This window comes from Perca fluviatilis, chromosome 16 (genome assembly GCF_010015445.1).
Source record: "Perca fluviatilis chromosome 16, GENO_Pfluv_1.0, whole genome shotgun sequence".
NCBI lineage: Eukaryota > Metazoa > Chordata > Actinopteri > Perciformes > Percidae > Perca > Perca fluviatilis.
Window position 1 is genome coordinate 22,846,418 of NC_053127.1, and position 26,388 is coordinate 22,872,805.

At 39.6% G+C, this 26,388-nt stretch overlaps 1 protein-coding gene across 1 annotated transcript; it reads right to left on the minus strand.

The window, feature by feature from the left end:
- Positions 1-745: 745 nt before the first annotated feature.
- On the minus strand, positions 746-24,224 carry LOC120543586 (sodium/potassium/calcium exchanger 3). Its single transcript, XM_039776714.1, has 17 exons — positions 23,801-24,224; positions 16,213-16,323; positions 8,550-8,626; positions 8,335-8,409; positions 8,143-8,227; positions 7,630-7,733; positions 7,473-7,547; positions 7,350-7,375; positions 5,376-5,429; positions 5,162-5,295; positions 4,870-5,036; positions 4,555-4,786; positions 4,189-4,355; positions 3,396-3,510; positions 3,171-3,283; positions 2,941-3,006; positions 746-1,862 (listed from the first exon to the last, which is right to left on the minus strand). The coding sequence occupies exons 1-17, from the start codon at positions 23,901-23,903 to the stop codon at positions 1,752-1,754; spliced, it is 1,815 nt and encodes a 604-aa protein (XP_039632648.1). The 5' UTR covers positions 23,904-24,224; the 3' UTR covers positions 746-1,751.
- Between the last annotated feature and the right edge of the window lie 2,164 nt (positions 24,225-26,388).

A 26,388-nucleotide genomic window follows, 5' to 3' on the forward strand; every position in this document is an offset into this window, starting at 1 on the left:
TCACAATCTTGTCTCACATCCTGGTCCCTGACTTATTCTAAAGACAGTTTATTCGGTACTGTAGCCCAGAAGGAACTTATTTGGGTAGTCTCATTTCCCTTACTGTAAATCACAACTGCAGCTGACTGCTACTTGTGTACATCTGACTCAAACTGTGTGATTAGTGATGTCAGAGACATAGACTATTCCTCACCAACAGAAAATGATGGGGAGACAATGTGTGGATATAATCTCTATTATAAATAACTTCTGACTGCTGTGGTATTAATGAAATTAACTAACTAATGATTCTGTGATTAATTTGCTGGGCTGCAGCTTTCAGAACACGGACATCAAAATATAAATAAAGAATGATGAAAAGAGCTGCAGTGATAGGAAGCAGTCTTATTCAAATTACTGTAAAGCTAAACTTTTAATGGCTTATTGATTTAATGAAATAGTGATGACATCATTTATTAAAAGAATTTATTACCAAGCAGACTCAGTTTAGGTTTTTAATGTGTTAGCTTGGCTGAGTTTTAGCAGGAATGATCTCTCTCAAAACTGAAGCTTTTGGCAAAGAATCTTAGTTGAACAGGCCATGTATTCAAATATAAAACAGGAATAACATGTAATAGTTGTAAAAAATGTACATTTTTACTCCCCAACTTATTGAAACAGTTGTACATTTTATTTACAAATTGTATATATTTTAAATATTGCTCGTGTAATATTCAATTATTTAATGTATATTGTATCCTATTATTTAATGTATACTCTGTATGTGAGCTGTGTGATATTTTGCTGCTGCAACACCGTTACTTCCCATTTTTTTGGGATCAATAAAAATCTATCTATCTATCTATCTATCTATTCTGGGGTGGAAACTGAAATTTTAGCTATGGTATCTAGTTATCATGAAAATACTATTGAGCATTACATTTTTTTAGGTGATGTCTTTTCCTGTTTTATATTGTAATGTAAGGCCTAGTGTGGATCAACGACAGTTAATTTCCAGGATATGTCTAACTCCATTCTCTTCGGGAAACAACAACAAACGTCGAGATAGCAAGCTACAGATTGAAAATGACATTGAAATTTGGATCGTACAACAGGGCAAGCTTGCTTGAAGTAGAAGCGTGAAGGAGAGCAAATTATGTTTATTATTATTATGTATCCAGCTAATTTAAATAGCTCATGTTACTGTATTGTGTGAACACTTAACTTCATTTAATATTGTATGTGATGTTTTCTTTTGCAGGGTGCAAATGTTTCACCAAGTTCCTTCCCGAGACCACTTTGCAGAGCCACTGTCTCTCCGACCTGAGCTTAGCGCCACCCAAGACAATTATGATTGGTTCAAAGAAATGCAAACAAGCCAGAGCGTTTATTTCTCCTATCCTGGAATATATGTGTGGAGGAGCCAGACCTGGAGTAAGGTTTGGCAATGCGAGACAATGTAAGGCCCAACAAGCCTGTTGCTTCCATTTGCCATATTATTAATTATTTTGCTAAGTCAGCCAATTTGATAATTTAAATACTGTTTTCATACACTGCACTGTTCAGAAAGGAGAAAAAATGGTACTTTCGATAAAAGACTTCAGTATGTGTTTTTGTAGTTGCATTTGTACAGTTTCACCCTAGCGAGTCCAACAGGAGGTGCACAGAAACTCTCACAAGGAACACAACCAACACTGTCACTCTTTTTTGGCTTCAGGTAAGAGGACGTGTAGTAGAAAGGTAGGTACTCATGTTGTCTGACAGGGTTGACCTTACATCTGCCCAAAGAGGATGGAGAAGAGCAGGAAGATGGCATAGAGAAACAACAGGCCCAGACCCAGCCGGCGATCTAGCTTCCAGTGGTTCAGATGAACACTCGTTACCTGAAAACATAGACAGTGGTGAGCAAGAGCCAAAAAGATTCACCTATAATACAGTTTTTGGATAAATCTAAGAGTGAATGTAATAGAGCTGGACTGATACTGGATTTTTGAGGCCAATGTCAATATTTGAGGGTTAAAAAATCCAGTAACTATATATCACACATGCATTAATTTATTTTTTGGCCACCTGCTTGTGCAACAATCTGCAAACAGCTCAGCATGTACAATAGTACAACACAGTACAAATGCACAGTGAAATTACTAAACCTCTAAAAACAGGATTCAAATGATTTTTAATTTTATTAAACAGTCCTTCCAGAAAAACGCGATTATGCAATCGCATAATTCAATGCATAATCAGCCAAAGTCTGCATATTTATGCAGGGGCCATATTTTTTCAAATACGCCGCACTTTTGCCGCATAAATTGCCGCAAAATTGCCGCAAAATTGCAGCATTAATTGCTGATTTCCACGCAAAATATGCAGGGCTTGCATGATTTCATAATCCCCGCATTTTCGTTGCAAAAAAGTCACATATTAGTAGAAAGTTGAAAAATGTTGCGTTTACTTCACACAAGAGCAGCCATTTTCCCCTGTTGCCATGGGAACGTTATGACGTGACGAAATTATGCGACGTGAACATCATCGAAAAGCAGGGTGTTGGGGGAATCACTTTTTTTTCTCTTTTTTCATCAAACCGTAGTTTTTGCAAGTTCCCGCAATTTTTGCAAGTTCCTGCAATTTCATCGCATAAAATTGCATAAATATCCTGCATATTCCATCACATTTTTTTATTAACTAAACGTGCCGCATAATCAAGGATTACAAAATCACAAAAAAACTTTTTTCTGGAAGGACTGATTAAAGGCTTTAAATTTTAGACAAATTATATTAGAAACGTTTTCTGTTTTTGCCTTTTCACATTGCATGCAGGTCAATAGGAAGTGTTTAATGAAGGTAAATTCTCGCTGCAGGACAGTGTCATTTCCCCCATGTTCACCATGTCTTGAACTAAATTAAAATCTATTTTTAATTATTTTGCATACTGACAACAGATATTAAAACTTGTTTCCTCACCGTCAGAAACACAGATGCCAACAGAAGGATGACAGAATACACCAGTCCTTTATTATTTATGGAGACCTATGGGGTGGAAAAGCAGGTGTCACAATTTTATGAACATCTAACCGAAGTGAGAACTTAAAATATCAGTTTCGATAGCCCTCTCACACACATGCAGACATCAGTAAATCACAGACGGAAGGAAAAGAAGATTGGTATTATAGGGAGATAAAGTGTATGCATACTGATGATCCGTAGTCCACCACAAGGGTACGCAAAGCCCAGGGGAAACCCAAACCTAGAAGGATGTCAAAGATATTGCTGCCTATGGAGTTAGACACTGCCATGTCCCCCATGCCTGAAAAGAGACAGGAAAAGTGACAGAGAAATGCTAAATTGAAGCCCTTGCACCACAAAGAGAAAATAGACAAAAAGACTTGGAAATTCAGAATGAGGTTTGCGCTTTTTACCTTGTCGAGCTACAATCAGACTTGCCATGCAGTCCGGCACACTGGTCCCTGCTGCCAGGAAGGTTATGCCCATGATGTAGTCTGGGATGGCTAGTGTGAAGCTGATGATGGTGACCTGACAGAAACGTTAGGACACATCAGTGTCAAGAATGCACAGAGGGAGCATTTTAAGGTGGTACATCCTCAAATAACAACAAAAAGCCGGCCTCTTGCTCTTTTCAATATCCTTTTTCTTTTTCTGGGCGAAGAAGAAGACTCCTGTTCCTGAAATTTGGATTTTGAATACGTGTGGTCCTCCTTGTTTCCTTCTTCAAACTTGCCGGGGCCAGGAAGCTACGATACCCATTAGCAGCATTAGCAGCACCTGTGAGTTTATCATGTGACAGCTAAAACGTGAAAGGCGGAGCAAGACTGTATATCTTGTATGTCCCTTACCGGTTAACGTATTTCAAGATGGCGCATGAATATGGAGCGTCTACCCCAGTTCATGCGATGCAAATGTAAACAATCACAGATTTGATAATGAGCAACTAAACACGTTACACACTGGACCTTTAAAGCTTTCAACTGGTCTCTGTTTATCTATGCATACCAATTTATGGATGTACATTACATCTACATTAAGTAGCTGTAAAGAGTACAAGGGATGCTGTATATTATAACTGTATAACAATACAGTTTGTATTAGACCAACAGCAACCTGAAGCATCTGTGATCAGTTTTTTGTCATTTTTATTGTTTCAGAATTGAAGCTCACGGTCTGTCTTCACTGCATTAAGTCGTGCCTCCTTACCATCCACACCATGAGGTAGGAGAAGATGGCGATCCACAGAGTGGAGGCCACAAAGGTGACCATGAACCACCGGTGCCATCGTGGCTGAATACAGTTAGGCACAGTGCAGTAGAGCAGGAGGCCCAGAGGCCACTTGATCAGCCACTTCACCCGCGCACAGCAGCTACCTGTGAGGAGCGGGAAGCCGGTCAGAAGGGCACATGGTAGTCAAGACAATCAAGTATTTCAAGGACTTTTGTCAACCAGGGATAAGCTACCACATCAAAAAACCCCCCGCCCACACACACACACACACACACACACACACACACACAAATATCATTGCAGGTTAAATTTTACTCGCACTTTACAGCTGATCTTCCTCACCTGGTATGCGCACGGGATTGAAAATCCCATCGTCATCCTCCTCCTCTGTCTGGCACACTCCGACCCCTGGCTTGTCTCCTGACTCTGTGTCTCCTATCCCGGGTGTCCTGCCTCCGTTCTCCAGACTGCAGGACCCCATCCTCTTCAGGCTGTTGCTGGTTGATCCCCTTCGTGACCCGGGGCCAGCCTGGCCGTCCTGCTGGTCCTTCGAACTCTGAATCAGCCTCTGTCTCTGTGAGAGGAGAGCGGGACGTTTTTTGTTATAGAGATCAGAGAAGATTGTGTTATAATGTGCGTTCCATGTGTGTCAAATACCTCACTGATGAGCATGCGTCCTGCCATGGAGAGCCTGGTGCGGGGGGAGAAGTGGGGGGTGATCATAATACGCAGGCCAGCATCAGAGAAGGACAGTTTGTGGGGGTTGAGGATGAGAAGCTCATCCACCATGATGACTGGAGAAGCCTCCTGATGATGGACTTGGCCTGTGAAAAGGTTGTAGATTAAACATGACAAATAACATTCCTTTTATTTATATACAACAGATTTTGAGAAAACAGACACAGCAGCAAAGAAGAGAAGATTATTCATTATTCAAACATCTTATGACCTTTATTGAGAAGCACCAGGGAGGTGTTGCAAGCAGAGGCATCCTCTCCCATCTTGTCATTCTCTGATCCGAGGCAGCACAGCCCGGAGCTCCTGAGCCGACGCGTCACAAATGCCAGAAGCTGGGAGTTGAACCTGCAAACAAACCGATACTGTTTGCTTACATCCATATGGTATAGAGGCATGATATGTGTTTGGTCTTCTGGTAAACTTACTTCATGATTATAATGTAGATTCCATACATGGTCATGAGGAGCAGGGACTCCCACCTGCACAGCAAGTAATACATTTGTGTTAGTCCGGTCTCAAATACCACAAAGTTACACAGTTGGTGTGTGCAGTGTAAGTGAACCTCTTTTCAAAATGTCACATTAAATATAACAACTTAATCTTCAGTCTTATTTTAATCATACTCCAATGGCAGTCTAATGCCTTCCAACAATATAAATGTGTTAAATACAATTCATTTGTAAATATTTATGATTTATAGTATATATATATATATATATATAGTAGTTATATAAGAATCATAGATACCTTAAAGGTCCCATGACATGGTGCTCTTTGGATGCTTTTATATAGACCTTAGTGGTCCCCTAATACTGTATCTGAAGTCTCTTTTATATAGACCTTAGTGGTCCCCTAATACTGTATCTGAAGTCTCTTTCCCGAAATTCAGCCTTGGTGCAGAATTACAGCCACTAGAGCCAGTCCCACAATGAGCTTTCCTTAGTATGTGCCATTTCTGTGTCTGAAGCTATTGAGGAGGAGAGGGGGGGGGGTGCAAGGTGGAGGGTGGGGTGTGGCCTTAACCAACTCTCTGGGCGAGCAAAAGCAGAGAAAGGGGAGGTAACCCTGCTCCTTATGACCTCATAAGGAGCAAGATTCTAGATCGGCCCATCTGAGCTTTCATTTTCTCAAAGGCAGAGCAGGATACCCAGGGCTCGGTTTACACCTATCACCATTTCTAGCCACTGAGAGACTATAGGCAGGCTGGGGGAACGCATATTAATGTTAAAAAAACACATAACGTGATATTTTCATGCCATGGGACCTTTAATGCATTGTTAAAATTGATACAGCATCTCTCCACTTCTATAAACTAGATTTTTAAAAGTTGGGAATAATAGTGCAACAAACAGAATTTAAGCAGATCAGTCGAGATGTTGAATGTGTAACTTTTATGAGAAATGACTAAGAACATTTTCTTCTGAACTTTAACTGCTAATTTAGTCAAGAAAATGAAATGTTATAAAGAGTTGAAACCATGTTTTAAGAGGCTTTAAGCTGTAGTCCCGTTTATATTCTTCCTTTAAGAGAGTTGGATCATACAGTATGTATCCCCATAAAATACAAATACAGCACTAAGTGCACTGTAAAATATAACAGCACTAGTGAATAACACTGTTGTTTACTCCTAAAAAACTCCATCAACCTCACCCACATACACCCAAACTGAACATGTGCAAACAGCTGTTCCACTAAGCCTGGATAGACTAGATGATTTGGCAAAGTGAGCTGAGACACAAATCTGACAAAGTGTATTCAGAAGAACAGTGGGGAGGTGAAATACAGCGGGATAGCCTTGGCTTGGCACACTACGATTCAATAAACAGCCTGCCATATATCACTGATAAATCCACAGCTACAACACACATTAAATCCATGAATAAATCTACTTTCATTAAAACCAGTGACGCATACAACAATGGAGAGCCATTCGTTTTTACAAAAGGCCTCAGGTGGATAGAACAGAAAACATCCAGGACAGGCAGCTAAGAAGCTATCAAGAGCACTAAAAGGAGCCTGTTAAAAAGGAAAAGCTACACAAAAGAAATCAATTTAACAGCTAAGCTCCAAATCAATGATCATGTGTGTGACGACAGACTCTACTGACTCTGAAATGAGCCGACTGGAAATACATATTTAGATGTTTTGTTATTGTCGAGTACAAATCAAATCTATTTAACATGTTGCAAAATCCCTGATGTTGAACTGGACACCCTCATCTTTCCGATTGTAATAAAAGTCATTTGAGGGAGATGGTGTTGACACCAGTCAGAGCGTGAGGGGACAGAGTTGAAGTTGCAGATCTTTGTAGGTATAAACACAGATAATACTGTGGGAGTGCTTCTATGGAAATGTGATCATATGAAAGTAAAAATAGAAATCAAGGTAGGTGGACTCACCAGACAACTGTGGCATCATAGATAACCTAAAGAGGGGATAAAATAGATTCTTCAACTTCCAATGTGGAGGCGTAAAAGTTTAACAAACAATCATTGATTATTTTGACAAAAAACACATCTCACCATGATGAGAGTCAGTACAGCAAGGATGTAGTAGGAAGAATCTCTAAAAAGGGGCCACCACGTCAGAACCACTGTCTGTGGAGAAAAGTTATAAAAGGTCGGTGTTCGTTCACTCAAGAACAACTGCATGCAAGATTTTGGTTAAAGTTGTTCCCACCTGGCCTGCAAAGATCCCACTGAGGCCAATGATGACCAGGATGTTGAAGACGGCAGAGCCGACAATCGTGCCGACTCCAACGTCTCCTTTGGTGATGAAAACACCTGAGGGTGGGTGACAGAGGGGAAGAGAGGAAGTCAAATGTGTGCATTTGGTATTTGAATTGGTATTTAGTTTGGTTTCAGATAAGATGAAATCTAAGATCGGTTTCTGTGGACTCTTATTTCAACAATTTACAGAGAGAAACACACACCATCCAGCTTTGTATTTGGAGTTCACTAGTCACTAATCTCCATGAAAACACCTAAAAATATGGAAAATCCCTTTTGAGGTTAAAAATTTGACTCTGCTGACATCTGCTGGATAATTGGAGCACTGCCGAGGCTGTGAAGGCTATTTCAAATCCCAGCATTTCTCTGCTAAAATGTTGAGAATAAGTGAAATCTAATTTTGGCATGCTTTCTCATAAACTACCACAGCTGTTACTTGGTCGTGATTGGCTGAGCTACTAACCAATGAGAGAGGTGAAAAGCTCTGGAGCAGAGCTTCCTGCAGCCATAAATGTCGCCCCGGCCACATCTTCACTGAGCTGCAGGTTCTGAAAATTAAATGTAAAAAAACCAGCTTGGAATAAAATGAGAATAATCAGATTTGTATCTGTTAAACTAAGAAAATTATGAAGGCAGGTTGGTGCAGTCTGCTCACCTCAGATATTTTCTCAAGGGAGGGGACAAAGTAGTCGTCACAGACGATGGCCAGAGCATAGAACATGTAGATGGCCTGGATAGTACAGGTGAGCACATAAAAGAGAGTGGAGGGACACATGAACACCCTGCCTTTGTATAAAATAAATTAGTTGTGTAGGTCTTGGTTTGCAATGTTGGCTTCTGCAGATTCCAGGCGATATGTGAAATACTCACACAGAGCGCATGCAGACACACCGCCCCCTTCTTCCTCTGTTCCTTCGTAAAGATGTCCTGTGGAAACTCATGGATGGCTGCGGGGGGATAGACATGATGATAAATATGATATTATACCTACATTCATTTATTTTTCCTCACTCAAAAACAGCCATATTCTGCAATCTGCAAACAAAATGAAAACAGCCTAATGCTGTTTGACATAAATTTACTGAAAGAAAAAGAAACAATACATTAGGTACAAATAGATACATGAGATAATGATGTGACAGTCTTTTAACCTGCAAGGCATTCGTTCATATTTGACATTTGATGTAAGAATACAAAATGTTTCCCTTAAATTTTGAGAATAAATGACATAATTTACTTATTACACTATAGCTTATATACAGTATTTTACCAAATGAAATGATGTGCTCTGCTTTCTTCTGATTTCTGATGTACACTTATAAAGCTTCACTTTTTAAGCATTACCATTTTTAATTGCATTCCAAAATAAACTCAGATATGAAAAAGACAAGTCATCATTTAAACTGTGTCATCAGCCTGTGTGTCTTTTTTTTAAGACACCACACAAAAACCCACAACAACATAATCTGTCTTGCGCTGAAGAGTGAGACAGGAAGTGAGGTGAAAGTGAAACTGGCAGCTGCTTCCTGTCCTTCCTCGAGTGTAAAAGAACAAAAATAAACTGTTAATGACAGCCTAGCTTCCCTCTGTTCCCTTGACGTTACAAAAGAGAGCCTCGAGAGTGTGGTGCAGCTCCAATTTGCAACTCGGCGCCGAGCTGGATGAATTTAAACTACCGGGGAGCATGGAGCTATTAATAGCTCTTCTGCTGTGTGAGACAACAGTGGGCCGACAAGCTCACAATATGCACAGTGCAGCAGTCATGATGCAGCGCGCCTGCATGGAAAGTGAACAACAGACTGCATGGATTAAGAGGGTCCCTTGTGATCGGGGATATGAGATTTGATTTTCAACACTGCAGTGTCAGAGAGTGAGAGGAGGAGACCATATGGTCCCAAGGAGGGGACAGTAATTTGGCTATGTTCAGTTAGAAAATGTAAATGTTAGTGCAGTAATGTTTAAACACATTTGTGTCTGTGCCAGAGTGCAACAACGCCTGCCTGGATGCTTATGGTGCCATAAACTTCTTTAAGTGCATAATTTTCAAGGCCCAGAGATGAAGTGAGTTTCTGAAGGTTGGTAGTGTTTCTGTTTTCTGCTCTCTGAGGTGAAAAGAACTATTTTTCTGTGTGCCAGCTGTTATTGCAGGGCAGGGCTCATCTGCTAAATCATCAAGGCTTAGCATGTAAACTTTCTGTCATCTTATCGCACGAAAGCAGCAGCCTAAATCTGAAGCTGCGCTGTATGCATCTTCTCCAGCGGCCTCTCAAGTTGATCAGCTGTTGGACATCTGTGCTCTCTCTCTGTGGCTTTATTTCTTTCACCTTCTTCTTTGCTCTCTGCGTCTCGTCTAACAGCCATCGAAGCCTTCCAGTCTCCTTTGTGCCCCAAAACGTAAACTCTCAGGTTATTCTGTCGGTGAAAACCGAGGCCTGCAGCATGTACCTCAGATGGATGCTTTGAGGAGTTGCTCTGGTGAAGGCAGTTGCTATGCCGACACTCTCCCTGGGGGCAGCTTTTTTTTTTTTTTTTTTGATGGGTGGCAGTAGAAAGCCAAAGGCAAGGCGATTGCCTGAACAGTGAGAAAGGGGGAGGTGAATATGTGTTTCCCATGGTTAGGGTTTATGAAAAATGAAAAAAAGAGAAGTGACAGCAGCTTTGGACCGTAATGTCTAAAAATATTTATTTTTCCTTACAAACCCTCAGGAGAGGTTTGAGAGAGCGAGGGGGGAGAACGGCATAGAGATACACAGCGTATTTCAGCATACTAGTTAACTGAAGGCTACTGGACAGGAATGTGCTTTGCCGAGACTCTTTATGTTCTGATTTCACAACACAACACCACAAACTGAAACACATAGGTTCAAGATAATCGCTGTCTGCAACTTCCCAAATCAGGGATTTAAGCCAGATGTGCCTTCATCTTGATAAAGTCAGTCGTTTTGTAATCAGGGGTCGAGCTGCGATGTTGATGTGCTGTTCCTCTGACAGTACAAGTGCACTCAGACCTCTAACATCACTTCTCTCTGTGCAGTGTCTTTTTAATGCCAGAATCATGAAATGCTTCCATACTGTAACTCTTTCACCTCTGATCCAGTTGTGTCACAGTCCTCCCAGCAGCTCTTTGTTTCATTCCTACACAAGCTGAAGGGCTATTAAAAAAAAAAAGATCCACGAGTGTAAATAGCTCTGTACATTTCCTCAACCTCTTCACATTTAATGCACATAAACCGATGTTATAAAACATGAAGGACATAACAGACGGGGGGCAAATGTGAAGCTTTAATAGACTGGTTAAAACACTGATCTATGTTATCAATTACAAATACAATAAACGCCACAATCAAAAACGAATATGTGCAGAACGCTGGATCACTGATCTACTCTTAAAAGATGAAGATCTGAATTTATCATTTGGAAAAACGCTAGGAAGCGTTTTAGGTCCATTAGCAATACATTGTTTTAATTCAGAGTATTAAAAAGACTTTCCTTTGCCCCTGCAAACATGAAATACAATAAGATGTGCATGAAATGCAAAACTCAAAAAGGCACATTAATGCATACAGTATGCTGTAGGAGTGTAGTGGCATCAGAACGTTCTGGGGAGAGTCCTTTCTAAGAATTACAGAAAACTTGAATATCAAGAGTTTCCTTTTGTCCTGAATTGTGTATATTAGGTGTGACCACTATCTATCTATTCTATCCCTGTTAACTAAAAAAGTGATATTAGAATATCTTGAAAGACATTTTAAGAATTAAACTTGAACTTGCACATAGTATTAATGGTGCGTTAGATGTGTTTAATGCATAGTGGATTACAGTTACTTTTACTTAATATGCTGCCCAACAGTTTAACAAACCAACCAGGACATTGCTAGATGTTTGGCAAAGACAACTGTATTTTATTCTTGTTATTCTTAGTCTGGAAGAACAATGAATGTAATAGAATTAACAGTCTAGGTCTAGGGTATGGCTGGGTAAGGAATTGTTATTTGTTTTTCACTTTGTTTCTCTTGTGCGTCATTAATTTACTCATAATTCTGTTGTCATATCTAAGAAATCATGCTGGCTAAACTTAATGTCTACCTGCTAACTAGCAGATATGGTAGATTATGCTGTAAAGCAATGAAAAGACAGTGATAAATTATAACAGAAAATAACAGTGAACAACAATTTTATATAATAACTTCACAGCATTATAAAATTCAGGAGGCATATGGTAAAATTAGACACTGTTTGCCAAGAAGCAAAGCGTAAATTTACCCCTAATGCATCGGCACTTAGTGTCTGCCATATAAAAGTGTATACATTCTTAGTTGAATCCACTACAACATTTTCAACCGTAATAAAACACTGTGGCCTATTTTATACTACAGCAATGTATGTAGAGCTGGGTTAAAATAACTGATCTTTGATTGAGTGATCCGATATTGATTAATAAAATCCTGAAATCAATCTTTTTTCATTGTTTACCATGGTATAGTTGTTTTACAAGAATGGTCTTCAACATAGGTACTCTACTCACTGGCTGTAGTCTACAGTTGCACTATATTGTGTTGACGACTGCTGTAAGTTAATGAAAGAACTTTAAACAAACTTTTTGGGGGTCATTTCTTAATGCTAACATTAAAGGAACACTCCGACTTTGTCTTATTCACCGTATCCCCCAGAGTTAGATAAGTCCATACATACCCTTCTCATCTCCGTGCGTGTCGTAACTCTGTCTGGCGCCCCCCCCTGCTAGCCTTGCTTTATTTTTTTTCATTTTGATCACATATTAATGTCCGCAAACTTTAGCAAATGCAGCATGTTTTTGCTAAATCCAAAAGGGTTCTGTCTTTTTTTAAATGAAATCTGATTATGTTGCACTGTTATGGTTGCTGAGTACAGATGACAGTTTCTTTTATATGTGTATTTATATTCGAGTCTAAATCAATAAAGCCTGTGCAGCAGATTAGATCTTCAAGTATAAATTCAATGCCGAGAAAATTCTTCAGAAGGCACAAGAAGTGAAAGCAGTGCTGATGTGAGGAGCAGAGCTCTCTCTGAGTCACCCCGCTGCAGGGGGCTTCAGTGTAGCTGAATGAAGGGGCAGTGGGTGGTGCAGAGTAATGTTATCGATCTGAGAGTCTGCAGGGCGTTCTGGAGATAAGCTAAGGTATTGACGTATCATGGATCAACCAAACTGGCATTAGAGTATCGAGCATGCACGCACGCACACACAGACACACAGACACAGACACACACACATACACACACACTTCTCTGCAACAAGCCTGCATTTCTAATGAGGAATAAAAATGTGTTCTTTGATTTGCTTTCCTTTGAGGCAGTTTAAATAGGACGCTGATGAAACGACAGAAGGGTTTCAAACCACACCAACCACCTCGCCTATCGATAAAAACACTAAACATTATGTGTGATAAAAGTACTCATACAACACCGTCCATTATCATGGTTATCAGCCTTGTGGGTGAGGAAGTAAAATGTAAAGTCAAAGGAAACAGCAAAATCTCCTCTCTTTAATGACAATCAAGACTTATGATCAGCCTTAACCTCTGCCCTTTATTCCTTAAATGTTGAGTCATTTTTTTGTGGACAGAAAGTAAAAAAGAATGAACAAAATTATCCTACAGTATTCAGCTTCAAAATTTCCAAAACTTCACTTGGCTACAAATAATGGTCGCATTAACTGCTGTTTGCTTTGTGTGGTACCCATAATCTGACTGCCCTGATAAAAGTCCAAGACCATTTGAAGACAATTTCTGTTAGTGTATCTGCCAGCTTCTCTTTCTCAACTCCTTCCTAAAAAAAAACCTCAAATATGGCTGTGGAAAAATACTATTCTCAGCCAAATAGCAACATAACAAGCTTGCCAAAATAAACAACATGACAATCCTCAACGACAAACACAGTATGAGCCATTTACATCATTTAGATTCACCACCACCCCCTCTCCTCATGGTCTATTTTTAGTTCTTTAGGACTTCCAGAGCTTGAAAGACAGAATTGTCTGGGTTTCAAAATGTAGCATTCAGTTGCCTAGCAACAGAGGCTTGTCAGCTGAAGGCGGGTCACACCGTCTCCATCTTGTTAAGCAGCGGAGGGATGAAAAGAGAGAAAGAGTCTGGGGCTTGACGTTACTGTGCAATCCCCAAGATAATATCCCCCGAGGTCCAGGGCAAGCTTTTTAATCACACTACAGATTATGCAATCACTGTCAGACGGCCGAGGAAGAGGGCGGCAACCTGAGCCTGGAGCCATGCTCACTGGTGTGTCTTATACTACTTGTCCAGCCCTTTGTTTGCCTGCTCGTCTCCAGCGTATTACCACAGTGAAGTATCTGCCCGCAGTTCGCTTGTGTCTTTGTAAGAGATAATGAGGGAGATCCGTTTGCAGCCAGGAACTCAATAAAGGTTAAGTGTGTTATCGGGTAGCAAAACACAAATTGCTGAATAGAGCAAATGGAGCACTGGTAGAGAGAGACACTGAGTCTCATTTTCTCTATCAAGGGTGGACAAAAAACACCTCTAATGTAATGTCACAGAAGGAGACGTGCAGGGACAGTGAGGTGCTTGTAATGTGTGAATTTAATTGAAGCGCCAGATCAATTGTCCCTGATGAGTCCGTGTTTGTGCACCTCTCAAATGTAAGCTCTCAAAATATATAACCAATAAATTACTTGTAATGTCACGGAGCTGTGGAATTATTCTTCCAGATAAGATTATCAGGAGCTAGAACCGCCATATACCTATTTAGGATTAAAAATGGCTTAGAGGTTTGGTGATAAAATGTTGCTTGAAAATAAATGCACTATTTAGTCAAATCATTTTTAAGTCAAACCTTTCATACAGAAGAATAGCCAGCGTCAGATGCACATAAATTATTTTGCAAATAATTTAGGATGCCCGGACATGATAATTGTTCCCAACTGCTGTGACTACCAAAATAAATTTGATTTGATAAGTTCTGGGAAGTCTCTAAGACACATCCTTGCATGCAGGAGATGTCATGAAAGCGTGTTTCACTCAAATCAATTTTTTTTAAAAGGTTAAAATTATTCATTGTCTGCAGGTTTATTTTTAGGTTGCACCCCCTCAGTAGGCAGAGTACATTTAAGGTGGTATTTTGAAGTGTGGTCTGAAAAGGCCCTTTGCATGCTATATTATTAGCATAACTTGATTTGCATAAATTTCTGTGAGATTACAATAATCATGCAGTTTGCACACAATACATATTTTGTGACTGACAGCCTATTATTAGCACCGCCAGAGAGTAAATGCAAATTATGTGAAGATACAGAATTGTATTCTTTCAGTAAGGTAAAAGATTTTTCATTGTGCGGCAGTGTTATTTTATCTACTCTGTGCTATTCGCTAAATAGATTTCCTCTTCGATCTGAATTTTTATTATAAAACTGTCAGCTGTGATGAATGCAGCTCATGTCAGCCAGCCATCTAATCAGCCTGGGAACCAGAGAAACGACGAGAAAAGTGTAATTATTGCTGTCCATTGGCTGCAAGTCTCAGTGATAATAAGGAGCAGTTTGAATCTGTCCAAAACTATTTAGGGTGCAGCCAAACTCAGGAAGCAATGGAAGGTAACTTGGTGGCTGCTAAAAACAGAATACCTTAGAAAATCTAAACTGGCTTTCACTCTGGCAGCTTCCTCTTGTGTGCTCCGTCTGTCTCCTTGAGTCTGTCGGTGCGCAAGCTTGACACTGACGACACACTCCTGACAACTGACACAATGCCGCATGACCTTTTAGTTCCCCTGCAGGGGAGAGGCAGAAATCTCTGGTACACTCTGCCTTTACCTGCATACACCACACACACACACACACACGTATAAACATCACTAAACCACTTTGAACTTCCTACATTTTCAAAACACGAAGCCCATCTTCAACAATGTTTTCTCGGTCTTAATAATTCAAACAATGAATCAAACACGTTTTCTTCATAGCTGTAGAAAACATAGTCCTAAATTAGGTGATGTAAGAACTTGTGAACATCAGAACTTCCATAGGATTTTCCTTTTTTTCTGTCAATGGGTTTCCTCAAAAGCTACCAAGCGGATCAGTCTATAATGCACCTTAACGCTGGTTTCCAACCACCATAAAGCAACCTCAGGGCACTTGTCGGTCAATCAGACAGCACAGATGGCAGCAAGTGAGAGGTGGATGGCAAGATAGGGAGAAAAATAGGTAAGAAACTGACTGAACTGAAAACTGAATGCAAATTGCTTTGATATTCTGCTCAAACAATGTTTTGCTTTTACAAAATGATACTATAACTTTAACCTAAGGTAGTTTGTGGCAGGTTGCCCCTAATCTAACCCTGAAACCACAGAGCCCCCCACATAGCAAATCCCAATTTAACCCCTGGATACATACACTGTGATAGAAGATGTTATCCATATCATCCACCCCTACACTGAACTATAAGGAAGTGCTGCAGACAGTCTGGGAGAGTTCGCTGGTCTGACCTAGAGGAACAGACGACATCTATCCAGGTAAAGAAGAATGACTCACCTGCTCGGGGCTGATCTACGCTCTGGTTGTCTGACTTCTCCTGCATCAGCCGGCGAGTCCATCGCAGCTCCCCACCGTCCACGCCTGACCGAAACCCAGAAGACTCTGTCTCTGTTACAAAACAACACCAGAGTCATTTTATACACTTGAAAGACCTCACACACTCCAAGAACTAAACCTATGTGCTGTGATTTAGGGATGGACTAACTATGGTTTTCATTACTGGTTAATATATGGATAATTCTTCAGTTTGATTGTTTAGTCGATGAAATGTAGAGCTGAAACAATTCGTCGATAAAACAGAAAATAATGGAACTATTTTGATAATTGCTTGATGGTTTTTAATCATTATTCAAGAAAAGATGGGAGGATTAGCTACTTTTCTTTGACTATATGAAAGTAAATCTTCGGGCTTTGGACTGTTTTTCTAACAACTAGGCATTTGAAGATGTCATATTGGGCTTTAGTAAATTGTGATCGTTTCACTATTTTCCAAATGATTAATCAATTATTTAAGAAAATAGGTTGCAGTCCCAATAAAAAATTAAAAAGTCTATCACAGTTTCCAAGAGCCCATGGTTGTCTTACAACTGCTTTGTCCAACCAACCATGTAAAACCCCAAAAGCAGAAAGTCCACAAATGTGAGAAAATGGAACCAGTGATTTCATTGGCCTTTTTGTTTAATAAATGACATCAAACAATTTCATAAAAAAAAATTCAGCTCTACTTTGTTTTTTTCGAAGAACCTCCAACTTAACTATAATAACCAAATAATCTTTTTTTCTTATTTCGATTAAATAAATAAAAAATGTTGACTTGTCCAAAGTATTGTTACTGCCACTTTCTTTTTCCATGGAGTTTCTCCAGTTATTCTTCTTTTACGTGACAACTCAACAGACTGTAGTGTCATGTTTCAGGCTCTGGGAAAAAGCTGCATGTTCAGAAATTCAATGATGCCGCCGTCAGCTGTCCTGAGCTATTAGCACTGACATTTTTATGCTGTGTATTACAGCTCTGTATTTCATTCCTCGATAGCTAATCTCTGTGTGGCTTTGAGTTTTTATGACTTTACTACAGCGACAGGTGAAGAATTCCGCACAGATACATCTGCCTCATCATCTCTCCTTTGGGGGAAAGAAATACAGACTTGCCCCACCACAGAGATTTTTCCACTTTTTCAGAGAAGATAGTGAGGCCGTTATCATTATGTTTGTACTACACTGTCCTTTTATTTACGAGGCAGCTTGTTGTCTGTCTGATGCATTTGGTGATTGCCAGGCGCTGTAGTGTTTCTTTGAACCTTACAGCTCAATGAGCCCATTTCACGAGTCGTGGCTGAGAGGAGACGTGAAAGCTTTCATGTTGAGGCATCAAGAGGAGCTTGACTCGTATGAAATTCAAATGGGTTTCTGCCACAGATGGCTCCGCACCATTTTCACACTTACAGTATAACACCACATAAGTCTCCAACAACTAAACCACATCTTGTCTCATTTAAAAAAGGAGAGATAAAAATGGGATGCTAATTATATTTCTTTTCTTTTCTTTTCAGATTTTATTAACTCAACAATCTTAGCACATATAAACAACATTTGAATTACAACACTGATTAGTGCTTAAATGGTCAGTTGATTAATTAATTAGGCAATTAACAGAAAATGAATCCAAAAATGACAAAAATACTCTGGTTCCAAGTTCTCATAACTAAGTTTTGGATTGTTTGTGGACAAAACAAGCAAATTGAAGACATCACATTGGGTCCTGGGAACTTGTGACAGACTTTTTAAATATATTAATCTAAAAAATTAACAGATTCAATTTATGCAAGCCCTAATTGTGGAAAAGCATTGGCTGTCAGCAGGAATAAAGTGCACAAAAGGTAAAACATTCTTCAAATAAAACAAAAGAAACTACTGAGAAAGCATATCTGTTTTTGTTTATTAATATTGCCATTATGGGGGTTTGGAAGATTATAAGATCTTATTTCCACCAGCTCTTCTCCTTGAGGCAAATGAGTTCACTCCTGCTGGAGACAGCCTTAACAGAAAAATGACAGGTCTCAATAAAAAAAAAAGTAATTGACATTTTACTAATCACTTAATCTGAAAATAGACTGCTTAAAAATACTTTTAAATCCTAAGACTTTATTCTTGCGTTAGTTAATTCAATCTGCATGAGATACTTGTGTACCAGACAGTTTTCATTATAAAAGTTCGACTCTCTGATTCCTTTCCAAGCCTTTATACTGTATCTTCCAGTAAGTTTGAGGGTTCTGGTGATGCTAACGCTACACAGCGTTTCCCTCAGGAAATTGTTTAGTTGAGGTGGTAAACCACCCAGATCTTGGCGCCTTTAGTCTTGTGATCAACAACGTTAGATGACAGCCGCCCTGAACAACAGCCACACTTTTGAAATATGGCATTTGCTGTATCAAATAGCCAGTTTGCCCTTTTCCCTTAGAATTGAATTTCATAAAAGTGCATTAAGGTGGCCCACCTCTGCTGTAAAGATAAAATAAAAAATAGACCTGCTTACAGCTACAAAAATGTGTTTAAATTGGACATAAAGACCTGTATCTCTGACCTGTCTTCACTCTGACCCTGAGCTTTGTACTGCAGTTGCTTATAATTTAGGTGATCCTTAGTGTTTAAACTTTACTGTTACAGTGATTGTTCCTCTTGATAACTGTCTGCTAAAGGCCTAAAATATAAATCTAAAAGGAAAGAGGTTACAGAAGGATCAGTGATAAAAGCTGAAGGAACATAAAATGTGTTTGTATGGAAATATCCTAATCCTGCTACCGCATGCCTCAACATAAACATGCTGGTTGAGTGCAAAAAGTTAAATGTAAATACCATAATTCATGTTTCCTCTCTTTACACATCAGTATAATAGTGCAGACTGTGGGGAACCTCCAAGCCAAATGCTTATGTTGTGACATTTATTCATGATTTTATTTTGTCTTAAGCCAGTATTCATGATTTTGTTTTTTCTTAAGGCAGTAAAGAAGTCAAAATCACATGAATTAATCTTTTTGCAACACATGCTGAACACTGCTGCAAATATTTAAACAGCACCTATTTGATTTTTACAAGACCTGGAAGACGAAGTCCTCAAAGCCATACACTTTTATCTTTTCCCTTCAGGAAACAGATAATAGTTCCTTTCTTCAGCAGAAACAAGACATTTGATCCCGTCAATCACACATCAACCGGAAAGACCGGCTTCCTCAGGTCTTTCCCCAAACAGGTTTACTGCCTCCACAGAAAATGTCTGACTGTGAAATCCTAAACAGTAGCAATGTGCTAAATATGGCTGCCACTGAAGCCTAAGTCTTTGGATATTACTTTTTATAAAACAATATTTACATTTCAGTCCAACACTCTGAGCATTTCCTCGTAGATAACAGTGCAGTCGTCCATATCTCCACTGACATTCAGACTGAACATTGAGGAAGTGTCATGTTGCAGAGCAGATTAACTTTTGATTTGGTCATGGGAGCTAAACCACAGTTATATAAATGTCTAAGCATAGACAAGTTCAAAAGCCCCAGTGTGGAGCAAAGCTCAAATAAGGATGCTGTCATAAGTGTAAGTATTCTCCCATAAAAAGATGAAGACTCGGGAAACTGTTGATATCAACTGCAGTTTGATTGCAATAAAAGTTCTGGGGTCTCATTTATAAATGTTGTGTACGCACAAAACAGGGCTGAAAATATGCGTACGCCACTTCCCACACAAAGGTTGTGATTTATAAAAAACAAACTTGACGGCAGAATGTCCAGTCCTCCACGCAAACTCTGACCCATGCGTATGCACATTTTGGAGACAATGGGAATAGGCGACGCAGATGGTGAGTAAATAACTAAATATCTATCTTTAATACTGTGCATATATCATCGAATGATATAATGCGGTGACCCCCGTGCGTAATGCTGCATGATGGCACTGCTGGTACTGCAGGAGGACTATGCCAATAGAAGAATCAGGAGAGAAAGAGGCTTCAGGGACCACGAAGATGACTGGCTAATATGCCGATTTAAATTTCCTAAAGCTGCGCTCTTGGATCTATGTACTGAATTGGGTCCAGTAGAAAGGGCAACGTGCCAGAACTGTGCCATCCCGGTCCAAATACAGGTCCTCGCCACTCTGGGCGCAACCGGCTGTTTCCAGAGGGAAATGGCAGACAACCAAGTGTTTTTTTATATAAATATTATATATAATCTTCACCTTTATCAGTAAGGCTTGTTTGGATATAATATATAGTTCTGTTAAATCTAGGTCTGGTATATCAAAGCTGTCCTCGAGTGCCGAAATGCCTGCCATTTTGGACAGTATTATTAATAAAGATAGTCTACAGATCAGGTTTCCCTACACTGCGAGAACAGGCCGAAATTATAATTCAATTTGCAGCAATTCCCTAACGTCTTTTTCCCCGCCCGCCAGTCGTCATGATTCTGTGTAAAGAACAACTGCCAGGGTCATTAACATACTGATCAGCATTCATGAGGTGCTTTGCATTGACTATTTATAGTTAAAATGGGCGTGTACAGGGCGGGATAAGAGGCTGATTCACGTACGCACACTTGTGGGTAATCTGTGATTTATAAAGGGAACATTGCTTACAGATGTGCGTACGCACGGTTTTATAAATTAGATTTTTTTTTTGGCATACGCCATTTTTGGCTTTTGGACAGACGTACACTTTTAGTAAGGATCCTACGCACAGTTCTATAAAACAGTTCTATAAATGAGACCCCTGATGCTTTAAGTCAACAAAAGTGGCTACACACAATTGGTCATCTCTTCTTACTTTGGACAGTTCTTAATTTAATTGTAACAATTTCCATTTTTGGGAACAGCTACTATGGCTTGATTCAACTTTTCCATTACCAATAATTCTGATGGCATTAGAAATACATGTGTGTAGAAAAATGAGTCAAATTGATGTATCACGTATGCAATGTGTACGTAAAAAGGTTGCAGACCCCTAATCTAGTTTTTCAGTAGATTAGTCTTGCCACTCTCATCCACCCCGTTTCCTGTCTTAACAGGCAGCAACTACAGCTGATAAACTGACGGTATACTTAATGTATGGGCAGACACGTTAGTGACTAGCTGGTAAACATAGTTGAGCATTTAGCAGCTAAATAGCCAGATATTTTCCCTCAGGATTTGGTAGAGACCAAAACAGAGCTAAAAGGAGAGTGAATATTAAACTTTCATCAGGAGCACAAAACCACAACTTCAAAGGATGCTAATGTTGCTTTGTGTCTGTCTTGTAAGGATCAAAACCCAAGGTTTGCAAACATGGGAATGGTTGGTCATTTTCAGCATAGAAATGTGTTTAATTTATTAATTGCTTCCAACAATGTTTGTTGCTTCTGCAATTTTTTCTAATTGGAGAATGATGTTGCCTTTACAACTCCAACAAAATAAAAACATTTTTCATCAAGCTGGTGGAGTTATTGTAATATATTTTTCCGATATCCAATCTAATGGTTTTTGCCAGAAACAGACAGATGTTAATAGTATTGATTAGCATATCCATAAATGGTTCTACAAGCAGTGGTATTCAGCATGTTACAGTATGTGTAATATTTTCCAAGCATTGTGAGAGTAACCTGCCTGTCGCCATTACAAACAGCAGAACACACGCCTTGCCCTGTGCTTTTATATGGTTTGAGTTGAGCGGACTTGATCTCGATTCAAAAACCCTCTTCTGGTTAATAGCACACTCATAATTTAAAGGTGAAGTATAAATATTAATGACATGGCTCATTCACCGGGACACTCTTCCACGCAGGATACTAGGGTGAAACCTAAATGTAAATCAAAACAGATAGAACAAAGGGCACACCACCACAACACATTCATATCATTATAATGCACACAGGATTACAGAGAACGACGCTGTCTGTGCTGCAGCCACGGATGAGGGTGTGTGACAGTGTGTGACAACATCAGCAAAGGTGATGGGAAGATAACGAGCTAGGTGGAGATGCTTTAAGGTGCACTGATGCAAAATGAGACATAACATCTAATGTAGAAAAAATAACCTCATTCTAACCATTACTGGATTACTGATGCGACTGAAACGGTGCATAACGTTATTGAGGTTGATGATTTTAAGGAAAGGAAGTGTAGTGAAAGAGGTGGTTGTCAATCAGATGTTTTATATGTCTTGTATTGTGGTATGAATAGAATGAAATGGCAGTTACTGTAAACAATATAAGACAAATAAAATTGATCTATTAGTTATCGACATTAAACAACAATTTATTTAGGCAATGAAAAACACATTCTTAGCTACAGTGATATCATGGGAAAAGGCAGAAAGTAAAAACAAAACCTTAACATGCCCAGTCATTCACAGGTATTTCTTCTGAGATGATTCATGGTCGATCTGCAGTAGGGCTGGGCAATATATCGATATTATATCAATATTGTGATATGAGACTAGATATCGTCTTAGATTTTGGATATCGTAATATCGTGATATGACATAAGTGTTGTCTTTTACTGGTTTTAAAGGCTGCATTACAGTAAAGTGATGTACTTTTCTGAACTTACCAGACTGTTGTAGCTGTTATTTTATTTGCCTATTACAGTATGTCCACATCACTGATGATTATTTATCTAAAATCTAAGTGTTAAGATATATTGTTAAAGCACCAATTATCAACCCTAGAACATCGCCACAATATCGATATCGAGGTATTTGGTCAAGTATATCGTGATATCTGATTTTCTCCCTGTCGCCCAGCCCTAATCTGCAGTAAACTATAACTGAACTTATCCCCAATGATTGGATTTATACATACCATGATTTCTGTCTGCTTTATGTAATCAACAAATTGTCACCTTCCTGCAGTGTGAGCGCAGTACTTCAGGGCCAGAGGGACAGAAGCTGGGAGACTGTTAGCAGTCATGTTACAAACTACTGAAATACGATTTAAATATTCAGAACAGTGATTCAGCTGTCTGACATGTGTCATTGTTTGTTAGTATGAAGACAAATTTGCCTGGACAACGCTGGACAGTAATTAGAATTGTACTGTGAACTATTGTACCAGCATTCTTTCTTATTTAGACAATTATATGTTATGTCTATTTTAACTCTGCTTGAAATAGGAAGGGGAAGTATATTTATCTTTTCTCATAATGAAGACAAAGCACTACATGTTGAGCTCCGAGTACATGGATTATGCAGCATATTCTACTAGTTAAACGAATGTAGCCCTTCGTTGAGAAAATAATAATTTTATATGGATGTTTTATAATGTGTAGAATATATTTTACAATTTCCTTTCCTTTTGATTGGATCTTTTGTTTTTATTATAATACACGGAACTGATCTAAAATATAGGCTACTGATGGCTGCATTATCTCTCTTCAGGGCAAACAAATGAATCAAATTCATATAAAATTCAACCGTGATTCATATTTCCACTGTGTTTACTCATCAATAAGTGCAGCATGTGTTAGACTGGGTTTTCTTGATGGAATAATAATTTCCACTGTGTATCTAAATAATGTCCATAGGATTATAATCATCGTGCAGGCACGCGCAGCCTGTATGTCTCACCTGGTGCCTGGATGACCTGTGCGAGCCAAATGACGGCGACCAGCCCGACTCCACAGCAGCATAACCGCTGGAAGGGCCGCCGGTGCCTCGCTGCTGCTCTCATTCCTCAGTCGTCCGCATATCCACCAAAAACATCTGTTGCTTTCTTTCTTACACTTGTTTCACACTTTCTCTGCAAACAAACAGCCCAAGCAGCACCAGCAAACGACTTCTCAGCCAACTTGTGTCAAAAAAATCCCAGCAATGACAAGCCTAGTTTCCCCCTCTAGACTCAGAGCAGACGCTTTGCTGGTTTACTCCGCCAAACCTCCGGGTCGCACATATCGAGTAAAAAGCGTAAAAAAGCTTTCTGCGTTCATGTGTGCAGTCTGAAAGGTCGACAGCAGATCCCACAGTGAGGCGCAGCAACAGGAGGCGACATGCTCTCTCTTTTTTTTTTTTTTTTTTTTCTCTCTCTCTCCCCCCCCCCAGCAGGCGGCGACAAACTCAAGACTCGTTCAAACAGATATGTTTGCGCCACCTCGGCCTTTTTAAAATACGCGCCTTGTTTTTTTTTTAGCTTGCCTGTTGAGATGCTTACCGTTTATTCACATCACAACCAAGCATTAAATACAAACATACACACTAAAAGGCAGCCTATAGCCTATGGTGCTAACTACTGGTCTCCCTACTCCGCCCGCACCTGAGCAGCTCTTGATTGGCTGAACACACCTGACTCCGCTAATTAGGCGTAAATGGAGTAGGGAAAGGTGGACTGAAGCTCAGAGCGGGCAACTTTAAAGGCATTACGAGATAGGTCTGGCAATGCAAGACTAGGCCTACATTATTTCAAACGAATGATCCGTTTCACATGCATGAAGTCCTTCAAGTGGTACTAAAATAATTTTGACATCACTATGACATCATCAGTTATTCAGTTATTTCAGATTATATAGGCTCCTCCTAACTGTTTTCTTGTAAATAAGTTATGTTTGCATGAGGTTATCTGCAGCATTCCATTCAGTTATCATGAATCTATGTGCAAGCCAGAGAACGTGAGTTTAAAGTTCAAAGTAAAGTGGTCTTGCCACTTAATGTGTTTTGATTGAAAATGTGTATTGTTTTTCCAGATTCTCTAGGCATGATTGTTTATATTTTCAGTTCTGGTTTGAATTTAAAAAATGTTAATCAATATTCACAAATAAGTAGCTAGATAATTAGAGATTAGACAAATCTAGTGTGACAATTTACCCGCCGATGGGGAAAATTGTCACAAGTGCACATTCTCTATTCAACAGCCTACAACTCCGTAATGAGATAAGATATAAAAATGTTATGAACGCAAAATATGTTCCCAAGACTTCCTTCTTTCATTTGGTATGACATATACAGTGCCTTGCGAAAGTATTCGGCCCCCTTGAACGTTTCGACCTTTTGCCACATTTCAGGCCTCAAACATAAAGATATAAAACTGTAATTTTTTGTGAAGAATCAACAACAAGTGGGTCCCAATTATGAAGTGGAACGAAATTCATTGGCTATTTCAAACTTTTTTAACAAATAAAAAACTGAAAAAGTGGGCGTGCAAAATTATTCAGCCCCTTTACTTTCAGTGCAGCAAACTCTCTCCAGAAGTTCAGTGAGGATCTCTGAATGATCCAATGTTGACCTAAATGACTAATGATGATAAATAGAATCCAGCTGTGTGTAATCAAGTCTCCGTATAAATGCACCTGCTCTGTGATAGTCTCAGAGGTCCGTGTAAAGCGCAGAGAGCATCATGAAGAACAAGGAACACACCAGGCAGGTCCGAGATACTGTTGTGGAGAAGTTTAAAGCCGGATTTGGATACAAAAAGATTTCCCAAGCTTTAAACATCCCAAGGAGCACTGTGCAAGCGATAATATTGAAATGGAAGGAGTATCAGACCACTACAAATCTACGAAGACCCGGCCATCCCTCTAAACTTTCAGCTCATACAATGAGAAGACTGATCAGAGATGCAGCCAAGAGGCCCATGATCACTCTGGATGAACTGCAGAGATCTACAGCTGAGGTGGGAGACTCTGTCCATAGGACAACAATCAGTCGTATACTGCACAAATCTGGCCTTTATGGAAGAGTGGCAAGAAGAAAGCCATTTCTTAACGATATCCATAAAAAGTGTCGTTTAAAGTTTGCCAAAAGCCACCTGGGAGACACACCAAACATGTGGAAGAAGGTGCTGTGGTCAGATGAAACCAAAATCGCACTTTTTGGCAACAATGCAAAACATTATGTTTGGCGTAAAAGCAACACAGCTCATCACCCTGAACACACCATCCCCACTGTCAAACATGGTGGTGGCAGCATCACGGTTTGGGCCTGCTTTTCTTCAGCAGGGACAGGGAAGATGGTTAACATTGATGGGAAGATGGATGGAGCCAAATACAGGACCATTCTGGAAGAAAACCTGATGGAGTCTGCAAAAGACCTGAGACTGGGACGGAGATTTGTCTTCCAACAAGACAATGATCCAAAACATAAAGCAAAATCTACAATGGAATGGTTCACAAATAAACATATCCAGGTGTTAGAATGGCCAAGTCAAAGTCCAGACCTGAATCCAA

What these genes read in the sequence shown, in the direction of transcription:
- LOC120543586 (XM_039776714.1), bottom strand. Translation starts at nt 23,903, where the DNA reads ATGAGAGCAGCAGCGAGGCACCGGCGGCCCTTCCAGCGGTTATGCTGC. An exon ending in ATCTACATTATAATCATGAA is followed by an intron (nt 5,296 to 5,375) that starts GTAAGTTTACCA and finishes GTTTGTTTGCAG; the next exon opens with GTTCAACTCCCAGCTTCTGG. An exon ending in CCTGGTGCTTCTCAATAAAG is followed by an intron (nt 5,037 to 5,161) that starts GTCATAAGATGT and finishes ACCTTTTCACAG; the next exon opens with GCCAAGTCCATCATCAGGAG.